The 13,812-nt window shown below is 48.1% G+C and overlaps 1 protein-coding gene across 1 annotated transcript in view; it reads left to right on the forward strand.

Annotated features, from left to right (window-relative positions):
* The window catches only part of LOC126471340 (circumsporozoite protein-like), a 65,946-nt gene extending 61,768 nt beyond the window's left edge, over positions 1 to 4,178 (forward strand). Inside the window, exon 2 of the mRNA XM_050099460.1 lies at positions 3,830 to 4,178. Coding sequence (XP_049955417.1) covers positions 3,830 to 4,178 — 349 coding nt within the window. The remainder of the gene's footprint in view (positions 1 to 3,829) is intronic.
* The last annotated feature ends 9,634 nt before the right edge of the window (positions 4,179 to 13,812 follow it).

A 13,812-nucleotide genomic window follows, 5' to 3' on the forward strand; every position in this document is an offset into this window, starting at 1 on the left:
ATCAGGTGTGTTCTCCACTGGGTCTGGACTCCAACTGGCTTAGTTCATATCCGTGCCAGCAGAGGGCGCCACTGTGACGTCAGATTATGACGCAAGTACCGTCATTCAAGATGGCTGCACCCGGTGTATCCACCACGAGCTCCATAGCCCAACTGGCTTAGTTCATATTGGTGCCACCAGAGGGCTCACGCCTGATGTCAGATCATGATGCAAGAACCGGTATTCAAGATGACGGCACCCACAGTGTTCACCGCGAGCTTCAGAGTCCAACTGACTTAGTTCATATTGTGGCCAGCAGAGGGTGCTATCGTGAAGTCGGGTGATGATACAAGATCATCTGCTCTCTCGTGCGCGCGTGTTGTAATTGGACACGCGCCATGTCAGCGGCCCGCGCGCGACCTCTTTACATCACAGCCTCGAGCCTACACCTCTATACTCGTGCCAGACGTAGTCTTATGTAAATATGCTAACTAAAGTAACACGCACATTGCGCATCTAACCTATCAATTACCTAAGTACTTAATTCAATTTCAAATTCAATCGTATTCAATAAGTCAATTTACAAGTTCAGTATTCAATGATCAAATGAGAAATTCTACATTTTCCCACTATCAGTGCGGTGTTCATTCATGACCTGACCTAGCACCCCCCCCCCCCCTTAGAGTGCTGCACTCCAATTGGCTACTGCATTAGGCACTTGATTCGATTTCATAGAACCTAGGACTTGGAATCAATTTTCACCGATGCCACAGCCACCTGGACTTGGAATCAAATAGTTAAATTCTCAAGCACGACCCTCAACCCGGCACCACGCCCCCTTACCGACCCATGTTGGTGGCACTAACCTGTACTAACGTGCACTCCTAATTTACGCAAATAATTTAAGTACAGACATTCAAACTCCTCCTAAATAGTTCAGCACAGTTGTATCTAGACACGCTCATTACTCGTAAACTGTCCAAATAACTCATAGCACAGCCTACAGACCTGCTCGCAAAATAATTCATCAACACGCGCAAGCAGCCTCCGCCAACCCCTCTCCAGTAGAGCGCACAGATAGCCCACCGACGTGGCGCGGCCGTCGGCTGTCAAACCACGCACAGCCCCCCCCCCCCCCCCCCCGCCCCCGGGTCCCACAAGTATGAGGCGGCGAGATCTCATTCATACTTCATTTCTGAGAAATTCCATGTGTTCACCTAGACACACGTGATTGGGCGGGAGCTCAGTTGTATGTAGGCGCTGTTGATGACGCGACTGCACAGGGGCGAGGGCTTACTTCAGAGCGTGCACTCCAAGCAGGACCGCGCGTGTGGGGCGTTCCTCGCTACCCCCACTCTAACTGCGGTCCAGCCGGGACGCTGCACAAATCCGTTCCACAATAACAGAACATGCTTTCTCCTTAGCAATACTAACGGACCATAAGTGACGTTTGACTGACACTTCGCCGTGCGTAGTACATACCATCGCAAACGCATCTAGCAACGTTATCAATCTTGTACTCAAGTCTTATTGCTATCTAAAATAATAACCAAGTCTGTTGTTGTTGTTATCTTCAGTCCTCAGACTGGTTTGATGCAGCTCTCCATGCTACTCTATCCTGTGCAAGTTTCTTCATCTCCCAAGTCTAAGTCTAGTAAATTCCATACTCCCCCAGAAATACTTAATGTGCGCTTTTGTACTAGTTTTCGTCTTCTCTCAGCTTTTATGCACTGAAATTCTTGCCCTAACAGAACCTCTTTACGAAAATAGCGCACAATTACGTCCAATGTAGTCCTTCCTCGCTGACCTAACCCCATCACGTTACACCAGTCCTGCTCTCAACATATGCAAATGTTCGCACAGCTATGTAGAGGCTCCCATATCCCAGCACAAAGCATGTTAATCAATCAAACATCATCATTTGCTCTTATCGAATTTACTCGTAGAATTACTGATGCCAGCGGTATCCAAGCAGCATCCACCTCTTCTTTCTGGGACTTTCAGCGGTAAAATTATTTTGCACAGATTGCTAAAGTGCATTACTATTAAACCCTTAAACTTCTCTATAGATCATCAAATGCATGCCATACTCACAACGATATTGGAAGCCAGGAACATATTTACCAGTGTAACTACAATTAAATATTACTATTCATGCTATAGTCTGACACCCATCAATGTACAGTTAATGTCACCTCTTGACTACTCTGCTTCAGTATCTATAGCGCATATAATTTTCCACGAAAGAAATCTCTCGCTATTATCGATGTGCTCAATCTATACCTCTCTCACTATAGGATACACAATCATCCTCTCTAGTCATGCCATAACATAAACCATAGTAACTTCACAATACAATATATACACATTGTACACAAACAGTCCAATTATCTTTTATATCTGTACAGCACCCGAAAAAATTATACTATGCCTACAATCACACAGGCTATATGTCACGATGCTCCCTAGTCCTAGGAAAGCACCGCCCACCTTTTCTTTCTTTCTACAGACGTGACATTCAACCGCAATAAATTATTTTACACTGATCACCATTTCGCACCAGCAACTAAACCTTGCAAAATTGTCTACAGATCATCTAATACATATCAGACTCGCAAGAATACTGGAGCGTGAAACCGAACACCATCCCAGCAATATATCACCCAGTACCGTGTCGATCTAGTAAACATGCAGTTCATATCCCCCACCATACAAAATCACCACTTTTACATCAGCGGCCTGAAGTCGCTCTCAGAACTGTTCTACAAGTTCGCGATCGTTTCCCCTCGACACAAACGCGTAACTGTCTCTGCTTCCTTGCCTGCTTACTTTTCTGTACACATCTCCAGACTCGTCGATCACAAGCACACACTTATTTTTGCCATAATATTATACCATTTTCGCGATACTTTCCATATAAAGCACTAGGCGGCGTCCTACCGATCACTAATGCAACATAATTCCCGACATACAGACTCGAAATCATTTCTCTACAAACATGAAACTTTACCTACGTGGAGCGTGCTCTAGACCACTGACTAACTAGAAATAAAAACATTAAAAATAATTTTTCCACCCATGAATACCGATCTCGCTGATCTAACATACTCCAAATCATCCATATGATTTACATGCCAACTGTTGTATTCTCCAACAGTTTATTGAACGTAACTTCTTCTACAATACAATAGCTGGCTGTACAATAGATGTAGACGTCCATCGATCTAGCCGGAGATGTGGTTCCTCTCGGTCGGCTGGTTCTTCGATCGGCGGTGCAGTACAGTGGCTTCGGTGATATCTTCTCTGAGACTCTGCTATAGCGGTTGACATTAGCAGTGGACAAAGACTGGTCTGCCTTCGACCGGCCAGGCCTATATAGTGAGCTGCAGCCAATAGAAACCCGACGTAGGAATCCGCAGCGACCTCTGCAAGGAAAGGTTCCTATTAATCGACTGGAATCTTCGGCGTGTTTACCTGATGTCTTCGCCTGTTTGGCTGTTGGTTTGTTTCCCTCATAGCGTGGCCGTTATGTGGTGCTGCCTGCCATTTAGGGGGACCCGATGGCAGAGAGTACACACCTCCCTTCCTGGGAGGGGGGGGGAGGGGGGAGAGGAGGGCGCGTCATCCTGCTCAGCCTTGGCGGCCTCGTGGAGGAGGCGGTGAAAACTCGCCCCCGCAGAGTAGGGCGTGGCGTGGCGGGCCAGACGGGCGGAGCTGCGTCGTGGAATAGGCGGGGAAGCCGGCCACGATGGCACCAGGGGCATATAGGTTCATCGACGTCTGCGGGATGCTGCCCGGAAAGTGCGGGCGTCGGTGGCTAGGCTGCGACATCGGCGGTGGCGGTGCCAAGGGCATGGGGGCATCGTCAACGATGGTGGACGGCGCAGCCAGTCGGGCTGGCAGAGGAGCCGGTGGAGCCTGCAGCCGCTGTGGAGACGACGGCTGTTGCTGCTGGACTGGGTCTGGCGCCCCACCATTGGTGGAAGCCAGCACATCCGGGCAGCCGGAAGAAGGCGGCGGAGCAGCTTGCTGGAAAGAAGAGGCGGTCGGAAAACCCTGATGCCGGTGCCGGAGTTGGTTGCGGTGCTGGTGGACGACTGTGTCGGCGATGCGGTGGTCAAAGAGCTGATGGCCTCATGGTCGGACGATCACCCCCTGAATCCATCAGGCTCTCGGGCCGAAACTTGGCACCAAGATAAGGGATCCCGGAACAAAGGGAGCCTGTGCAGCCGGAACCCGTTGTTTGGGTCTGGGCTGAAGGAGGTGCAAAAGGGTATGAGGTTGCCAGCCATGCAAAAGTTCTGCCGGACTATGGAAGCCGATGGGCGTCGACCGATAGGAACTGAGGAACAACGTCAGCAACTCATCCAAAGTGTGGGCGGAGGCATATTTTGTCATTTGGGCCTTAACTGTCCAGACGAGGCGTTCGGCCTCGTCGTTCGATTGCGGGTGAAAGGGCGGAGTGAGGACGTGTTGGATGCCATTGGCAGAACAAAACGTCGCGAATTCCTGGCTCTGGAATTGAGGGCCGTTATCGGTAACAATTGTTATTGGCAACCCTTCCAAGGAAAAAATTTTCTGGAGAGCAGCGAGGGTCGCTTCCGAAATTGTGCTGGTACAATGGATAATGAACGGAAAATATGAAAAGGCATCGGTGACAAGAAGCCATTGGTAGACGAGGAAGGGGCCGACGAAGTCCCAATGAATGCGATCCCAGGGACCCGCCAGCTTAGGCCAAGAGAGGAAGGTTTGAGGTGGCCGGGAGAGCTGTTGGGCGCACGTGTAGCAATTCCGAACCATGTGAGTGACGTTCCTGGTAAGCTTGCACCAAAAGACATGATGCCGGGCCAACGCCTTGGTGCGAGCGATTCCCCAACGGCTTTAATGTAAGAGATGCAAGACTTCGGTCCGTAGATGCTGGGGAACGACCACACGCGGATTGGACGTAGGGTCTACCTACAATAGGACAACATCCACCGCCGACAGCTGATGGCGGATAGAAAAAAAGAACTGAAAGTGCTGCTGGTCACGGGTGGGGGCAGAGCTGGGCCACCCACGCTGAACATAGGAGCGGACACGGCGCAACAATGGGTCATGCGTGGTCGCAATTGCCACTGTGGAGGCCATGATGGGAAACCCGCGCAGGGTGTTGTGGATCGCTTAATGAACTTGGAACACGAGGATGTCCAAAGAGTCAAACGCAGGGTCGGGACCAAGAGGAAGGCAGGAAAGAGCATCTGTGTTGGCGTGCTGGGAGGTGGACTTAAAATGCAAGGTGTAACGGAATTGCGAGAGGATCAAGGCCCATCGTTGAAGCCTCTGAGACGTCTTCGTAGGAAGCCAGGCCTCTGGGGAAAACAGGGAGAGGAGGGGCTTGTGGTCAGTGACAATATGAAAGGCCTGTCCATATAAAAAAAGGCATGAGTTTGGAACAGGCGAAGACGATAGCCAATGCCTCCTTTTCGATCTGAGAGTACTTCAGCTGGGTGGCAGATAGGGCCCTGGATAGAAAAGCCACCAGACGCTCTGTCCCATCTGGAAACTTGTGGGGGAGGACAGCCCTGACGCCATAATCGGAGGTATCCGTGGTCAGGAACAACGGCAGAGATGGATCATACGGCATCAGGCAGGAGGCCGATTGCAACTGGCGTTTGAGGGTGGAAAAGGCCGTCTCACAGGCCGGGGACCAACTGAAGGGGACATTTTTGCGGCATAAGTGATATAAGGGGGCCGCCACCTGAGCGGCCGATGGAAGGAACTTCGGGTAATAAGATATTTCTCCAAGGAAGGATTTCAGATGATGGATGTCCCGTGGGGGAGGCAGGCGGTGTATGGCGTCCACATAGGAAAATGACGGAGAGATGCTTTTGTGTGAAATAACATGTCCTAAATAGGAAATAGAAGGTTGAAAGAAGGAACACTTCTCCTTATTGCATTTTAGCCCAGCCTGGCGGAGGCGAAGAAACAGCTGATACAAGTTGGTAAGATGGGCTGCAGCAGTAGGGCCCCTAACGACAATGCTGTCAAGGTAATTAATGCAACCGGGAAAGTCCTGCAGAAGTTGTTCCAAGAAGTGTTGGAAAATGGTCGGGGCACTAGCCAGGCCAAACATGAGGTGTGCGACTTGGTACAGGCTGGCAGGCGTATTCAGAACGGTGAGGGATTGAGAAGCTTCATCCAAAGGAACCTGGAGGTACGCCCCAGCGAGATCAATTTTGGTAAAGTAAGGACCACCAGCCAATTTACGGAAGAGATCATCAGGGCGAGGGAGCAGAAAGTCGTCCACCTGGAGCTGGGGGTTGAGGGTCGCCGAAAAGTCCCCACAGAGACGGAGACGCCAGCCTGGCTTCTGGATGATGACGAGAGGCGTGGCCCAGGGGCTGAACTGAACAGGCCGTAGCACCCCTTCCTGTTGCAAACGGTCCAATTCGTAGCGCAGCGGCTGCTGGAGAGCGACGGGGAGCTGCCTCGCCCGGAAGTATCGAGGGCGGGCTGACGGCCGGAGGTGGAGGGTCGCTGCAAACCCCTTGGCGCACCCGATGCCGTGGGAGAAGGGATCCTGGAATTCGGTGCAGAGAGAGTCAACTTCAGGAAACGGCACCTGTGGAGAAACCAGATGTACATGATCGTCGTTTGTGAACTCGAACATTTGGAAAGCATCCAACCCAAACAGATCGGTAGCATCGGAACTGTTGACTACCAGAAAAGAAATCGTATGACTGGCAGATTTGTAAGAGACAACCGTCGTGAACTGCCCCAACAAAACGATTTCCTGCCTGTTGTACGTTAGGAGGCGTCGAGGAGCTGGTTGAGGGCTTGGCACTCCTAAAACGGTGTAGGTAGTGTAATTGAGCAGGAATACCGCAGCCCCTGCATCGACCTGCACTCGAACTGGCTTACCCAATATGGTGACATCAATATACAGTTTGGGGGACGCCGAAGACACAACTTGGTTGATGTCCATGGACGTCTCGGTATCGGAGCGCCTGGAGATCGGCGCCGTGGCAGAGCGACAGGCAGATGCAAGGTGCCCGTCCCGACTGCAACGTCGACACGTCGCCCAGCGGTCAGGACAATCCTCGCGTTCATGCTGGGAGTAGCATCCCGGAAGAGATGGAAGGCGCAGGGGTTCCCTGCGGCGGCGTTGCTGGCCCGGCTACGGAAGCTGGTTATCTTCCTGGAACGACCGTCTTTTTTTTTCTTTTCCATACGCCGAGAAGATGCCGGGGTGTTGCGCTGGGGAGTGCGGCGTGAAAGTGCGTATATGGCCGCGACGTCCTCCTGGACGTCGGAAGTCTCTTCTCGGATGGCTGCGACGTCGGCCCATGTTTCCAATCTGCGGTCAGCTGCAGTGGAAACTTCAAACTTGAATGCAATTTCTATGATTTGATCTAGCGACGGGTCCTCCAACTTTAAGGCGTTGTGGCGGAAAGCCGCGTAGGGGGCTGCTTGGATCAGGTGATCCCGGACCATGTCATCTGTGTAAGATTCCCGGGATATGCGGGTGACAAAGTTGCACTTCCGAGCGAGACCTTGGAGTTCAGCAGCCCATTGCCGTTACGTCTGATCGGGTTTCTTTCGACTCTGGTGAAATTCCAATCTTGCTGCCATGACGTGATATCTGAGGCGATAGTAGGAGGTGAGACACTCACATATGGCGGTGAAGGTAAGACTGTGAGGATCACGTGGCTGGAGTTTCGTTAGGAGCACGTACATACGGAAGACATTCCAAGAAAGAAAATAGGCTCTCTGATCATTTTCCTGGGATACCTGATGAATCCGGAAATGTTGACAAATCCTCTTTTCGTATGTTTCCCAATCTTCAGCACCTTCATCGAATGCCGGGAATGCTGGCGGTGCCGGTGGACGGTGAAGACTTTGAATTTCGGCAATCAGTTGCTGCTGCAGTATCGCGAACTGTTCAAAAAGTTGATTCAGTACCTGCTGCACTGATAGATTCTGCTGTTGCAGTTGTGGTTGTGCTTGTTGTGGTTCCATCTTCTTTGGGTTGTCGAATCCTTACTCGTCGCCACTGTTGTATTCTCCAACAGTTTACTGAACGTATCTCCTTCTACAATACAATAGCTGGCTGTACAATAGATGTAGACGTCCGTCGATCTAGCTGGAGATGTGGTTCCTCTCGGTCGGCTGGTATTTCGACCGGCGGTGCAGTACAGTGGCTTCGGTGATATCTTCTCGGAGACTCTGCTATAGCGGCTGCCATTAGCAGCGGACGAAGACTGGTCTGCCTTCGACCGGCCGGGCCTATATATTGAGCTGGAGCCAATAGAAACCTGGCGTAGGAATCCGTGGCCGGATATGTCCCGGCGACCTCTGCAAGGAAAGGTTCCTATTAATCGACTGGAATCTTCGGCGTGTTTACCTGATGTCTTCGCCTGTTTGGCTGTTGGTTTGTTTCCCTCATAGCGTGGCTGTTACGCGATGCTGCCTGCCATTTAGGGGAACCAGATGGCAGACAGTACACCAACTATGGTCTTTCCTATGTCTACACAACAGGCAAACGTATCTTCCACAAGCCAGATGCACACACCACAATCGATCTTCTCTCAACTAAACAAAGACGCGAAATGTGCAGAAGCAGTCAACCGAACAATTTACATGGGACGGAATAACGGTCCAGCGCAAACGCACCATCTTCTCAAATTGCCGCTTGATCACGAAAGCCGCCCATCTTACGATCTCGATCTCAATTGAACGTTATTTGACAATGAGCGAAGTATCGTAAATACACCCTACCGAAGGTGGTGGCTCTGGAAATGGAAATATCTGCACCTGTCTCACGTCTGGACATACGAGGTGTGGCTAGAAAAAAACCGGACTAGTACTGGTGAAACAATAAAACGAATGCAATAAGGCTGAAAGTCGCGTGGCCTGTCACGTGACTCTCGCTCCGCCTACTGCTCGAGTTTCATCTGCCTCCTGCACTCAGTCTGCCCGTGGCGTCTGTTTTAAGTAGTTGACGTTTTGTCTGTGCGTCGGAAAATGTTGAGTGTACAGAAAGAACAGCGTGTTAACATCAAATTTTGTTTCAAACTAGGAAAATCTGCAAGTGAAACGTTTGTAATATTACAACAAGTGTACGGCGATGATTGTTTATCGCGAACACAAGTGTTTGAGCGGTTTAAACGATTTAAAGATGGCCGCGAAGACACCAGTGATGACACTCGCACTGGCAGACCATTGTCAGCAAAAACTGATGCAAACATTGAAAAAATCGGTAAACTTGTTCGACAAGATCGCCGTTTAACAATCAGAGCAGTGTCTGAGTTAACAGGAGTTGACAAGGAAAGTGTTAGGCAGATTCTTCATGAAAGTTTCAACATGAACAAAGTGTGTTCAAAAACGGTTCCAAAGTGTCTCACAATTGAACAGAAGGAACGCCGAAGAATGATTTGTTCTGACATCCTGGAAAACATTGAAAGTGATCCCACCTTCTTACAAAATGTTATTACTTGCGATGAATCGTGGTTTTTTACTTACGATCCCGAAACTAAACGCCAATCGATGCATTGGAAAACTCCTGGTTCTCCATGACAAAAGAAAGCACGAATGTCAAAATCGAAATTCAAGGCAATGATGATTGTTTTTTTTTGACATCAAAGGGATTGTGCACATTGATTGGGTACCAGAGGGACAAACAGTGAATCAGCATAACTACATTAGCGTCCTGGCTACCCTACGTGAGCGAGTACGGAGAAAACGGAACGATTTGTGGAGAAAAAAGTCATGGATCCTTCACCAAGACAATGCCCCAGCTCACAGTGCGTTGTCAGTGCAGACGGTTTTAGCAAAACACAACATTCCCATCTTAGATCATCCACCCTACTCACCTGATTTGCCCCCTGTCACTTTTTTCTTTTCCCTAAAGTCAAGTCAACTTTGAAAGGAACTAGATTTCAGACTTTTGAAGCAGTAAAAGAGAAAGCGACGGAAGTAATGTATGGACTTACCGAAAATGATGTGCAGCATTGCTATGAACAGTGGAAAATTCGTATGGAGCGGTGTAGAGACCGAAGAGGAGAGTACATTGAAGGAGTTAACATGAAATTGTAAATAATTGTAAATAAATGTTTTTTCCAGCATCAGTCCGGTTTTTTTCTAGCCGCACCTAGTACACTTCCCTTTACTATCACAGCACTCCAAGTCAAATCCATACCCACCTCACGACTAGACATAGTCATTTTCTTTACACAAACACACATACTTTATAAACCTGATGCTGAAATGCGAACATATCACGCACCCAGCACTAATACCAAGTATAATATTTCGTCAATAACTGTTTGCCTACGATACGAAATAATTCTGACCCAAAATCAACGATTCATGTGAATGTCTCGTACGTTCTTCTTACGTGTCCTGCCACCATGTCATAGACGTAATCAACCAGATGTCAAAGAGAAAAACTCTGTCCCAACAGCTACTGCGTGTTACTGTCACAAGCAGTCTTCGTTCTATAGGTGCACACAAGTATCCATGTTAAATGCTATACCCGTTTTACAAATCGAGGTACGACATTACCTCTGAATGAGGTAGTGTTTCCCGGACAAATACTATGACAGTGCGTGCGTGCGTGCGTGCAACAGCAGCGTGTTTTGACCATTCGACGGAAATGCGCGCAATGTCCTACGTCCCCAACGTGTACATACGTATTATCAGCCAACGATGCAACCTTGTTATTAAATCAATGAACTTTGAAAGTGATTCGGCTATGGAACGTGGTATGTAAGAGGTATTTGTGACTCCCTCAAATGTATAATTCTATACTATTTCCATCGCATTCTGTGTCGAGACCATATCAGAGGTTCCACGATATATCCACTGAGTTATAGGCGATGACTGATTGACAAGGAGCACAAGCAGTAGTAGCAGATGATGTACCGATTGAGGTCCTAAGGGGAAAAATGTTCACTAGCCTCTCAGATCTCTAGTGTTACGCTATATGTTAGAAATTATGTTCATCATTTGGAATCAGGCCTTTCCATTCAAGCACATACTTGCATACCCTCAGACCCACGAGTGAATCGTATTTCACGCACTCTCATATCTCTAAACGAGTCAGCTTCCTCGAACCCGTCTGCTACAGTAAAATTACAACATCCTTCTAGTCACACCCAACGCGTCTTGCAGTCGCACCCATTTCTACAGTTTTCCTCAAGTGTTGATTCCAATTTAAGTCGGAACTGAGCAGAAGTCGGAGAAAAACATACCCACCACATTCGGCACTCCACTTAGAAACAAAACGACCAGAGCTACTGCAACAGGAGCGTGTTTTGACCATTCGATGGAAATGCGCGCAATGTCCTACGTCCCCAAACTACATTACTGGCCATTAAAATTGCTACACCATGAAGATGACGTGCTACAGATGCGAAATTTAACCGACAAGAAGAAGATGCTGTGATGTGCAAATGATTAGCTTTTCAGAGCATTCACACAAGGTTGGCGTCGGTGGCGACACCTACAACGTGCTGACATAAGGAAAGTTTCCAACCAATTTCTCATACACAAACAGCAGTTGACCGGCGTTGCCTGGTGAAACGTTGTTGTGACGCCTCGTGTAAGGAGGAGAAATCCGTACAATCACGTTTCCGACTTTGATAAAGGTCGGACTGTAGCCTATCGCGATTGTGGTTTATCGTATCGCGACATTGCTGTTCGCGTTGGTCGAGATCCAATGACTGTTAGCAGAATACGGAATCGGTGGGTTCAGGAGGGTAATACGGAACGCCGTGCTGGATCCCAGCGGCCTCGTATCAGTAGCAGTCGAGATGACAGGCATCTTATCCCCATAGCTGTAACGGATCGTGCAGCCACCTCTCGATCCCTGAGTCAACAGATGGGGACGTTTGCAAGACAACAACCATCTGCACGAGCAGTTCGACAACGTTTGCAGCAGCATGGACTATCAGCTCGGAGACCATGGCTGCGGTTACCCTTGACGCTGCATCACAGACAGGAGCGCCTCCGATGGTGTACTTAACGACGAACCTGGGTGCACGAATGGCAAAACGTCATTTTTTCGGATGAATCCAGGTTCTGTTTACAGCATCATGATGGTCGCATCGGTGTTTGGCGACATCGAGGCGAAGCAGAATAATGCACGACCGCATGTTGCAGGTCCTGTACGGGCCTTTCTGGATACAGAAAATGTTCGACTGCTGCTCTGGCCAGCACATTCTCCAGATCTCTCACCAATTGAAAACGTCTGGTCAATGGTGGCCGAGCAACTGGCTCGTCACAATAGCCCAGTACTGATACTCTTGATGAACTGTGGAATCGTGTTGAAGTTACATGGGCAGCTGTATCTGTACACGCCATCCAAGCTCTGTTTGACTCAATGCCCAGGCGTATCAAGGCCGTTATTACGGCCAGAGGTGGTTGTTCTGGGTACTGATTTCTCAGGATCTATGCACCCAAATTGCGTGAAAATTGTAATCACATGTCAGTTCTAGTATAATATATTTGCTCAATGAATACTCGTTTATCATCTGCATTTCTTCTTGATGTAGCAATTTTAATGGCCAGTAGTGTAGTATAAAATAATTTTATGTTTATGCCTAGCATATAGTTTGCAAACATAAACAGCAAGCTACTGTCGGTCATGGTTTAAAGTGAGGTGATAAAACTATTGAGATTATAGTCCGATAGTAGTGGAATGGCAACATTGTGCCATAAGCAGATTTATATTCAGCACTAATTATCGCGACTAATTTCAACGGTACACACCAGGTTGTGTGAGGTAAAAACAGTCAGTGGTGTTCTTAGCTCCAGTAGCAATGACTAAACTCGCATTACATACTGAAAAAACACAGTAAAGCTAGGCTTCACTGCCGCAAACAGCCACACAATGAAAGTAATGTCGGGAAGAATTGTAAGAGGAAAAGTTAGAAAGTTATAGAACATCAAAACTACGTAAATCATACAGTTAGTACCTACAACAGAGTACATAAGCTCTGGGATTTTTCTTTGAGCACATTTGTAAGTAACATTACACGTACCGACAGAGGATGAGTAATAAGTTGTCAGTGGCAAACAGAACTGTCGGTTGTGAAGTAGTGCACGTAAATTTGCATTTCACGGGAGGACTCTTTATACAAGATCAAAGAGAAATATGTTTTATCAAGAGACGTTATAGGCGTGGTAATACAATTTCGCTTGGTGAAATAAATACAAAAACTTTGCACTAATGTCGAATATGGACGGCACTCTTAGTGGCAAGTGAACTTAATTTGTGTACTCACCCAGAAGACAGCACAGAAGTGATGTGATGATCCGCTGAAGTGGAACACAGTGAAGTGTTGTTACTTGAAACCCAGATAGTGTGTATTGCGCGGAAACTGTGGAACAGATTGTAGCGCTGGAACTTTATGAATGTGACGTCACGTGTGACTATTACACGCCGACGCGAAGCTAAGCGCATAAGAAACGAAAACTTTGATAAACATTTTGCAGACATGTGTAATGTACGGTATTCTGAGAACACTAATGAATGAACGGAAACTGGAACTAACATGAATGTGTTTGTGCGGTAACGGTGTTGATGTCAACTGACAGTAAAGTGCATGAACAAAAACCATACATTAGACCTTTTGTATCACAACGCAAACATGTATACTATGTAACCCACAGCTATCACCCAAAAACTGACGTAAATTAGTGTTGCAAGTGATTACAGCTACGTACTAGTCAAAATTCGTTTTCGGGAATGTGTATTAAAAATTGTGTTACTGGCCCCAGTCTACGAATGTTTCATGCAATCCCTATATCCTGAGCTGGCTGGATCCTATCGAGCACAACCGGTCCAGAACT

Source organism: Schistocerca serialis, chromosome 3 (assembly GCF_023864345.2).
Source record: "Schistocerca serialis cubense isolate TAMUIC-IGC-003099 chromosome 3, iqSchSeri2.2, whole genome shotgun sequence".
Lineage (NCBI taxonomy): Eukaryota > Metazoa > Arthropoda > Insecta > Orthoptera > Acrididae > Schistocerca > Schistocerca serialis.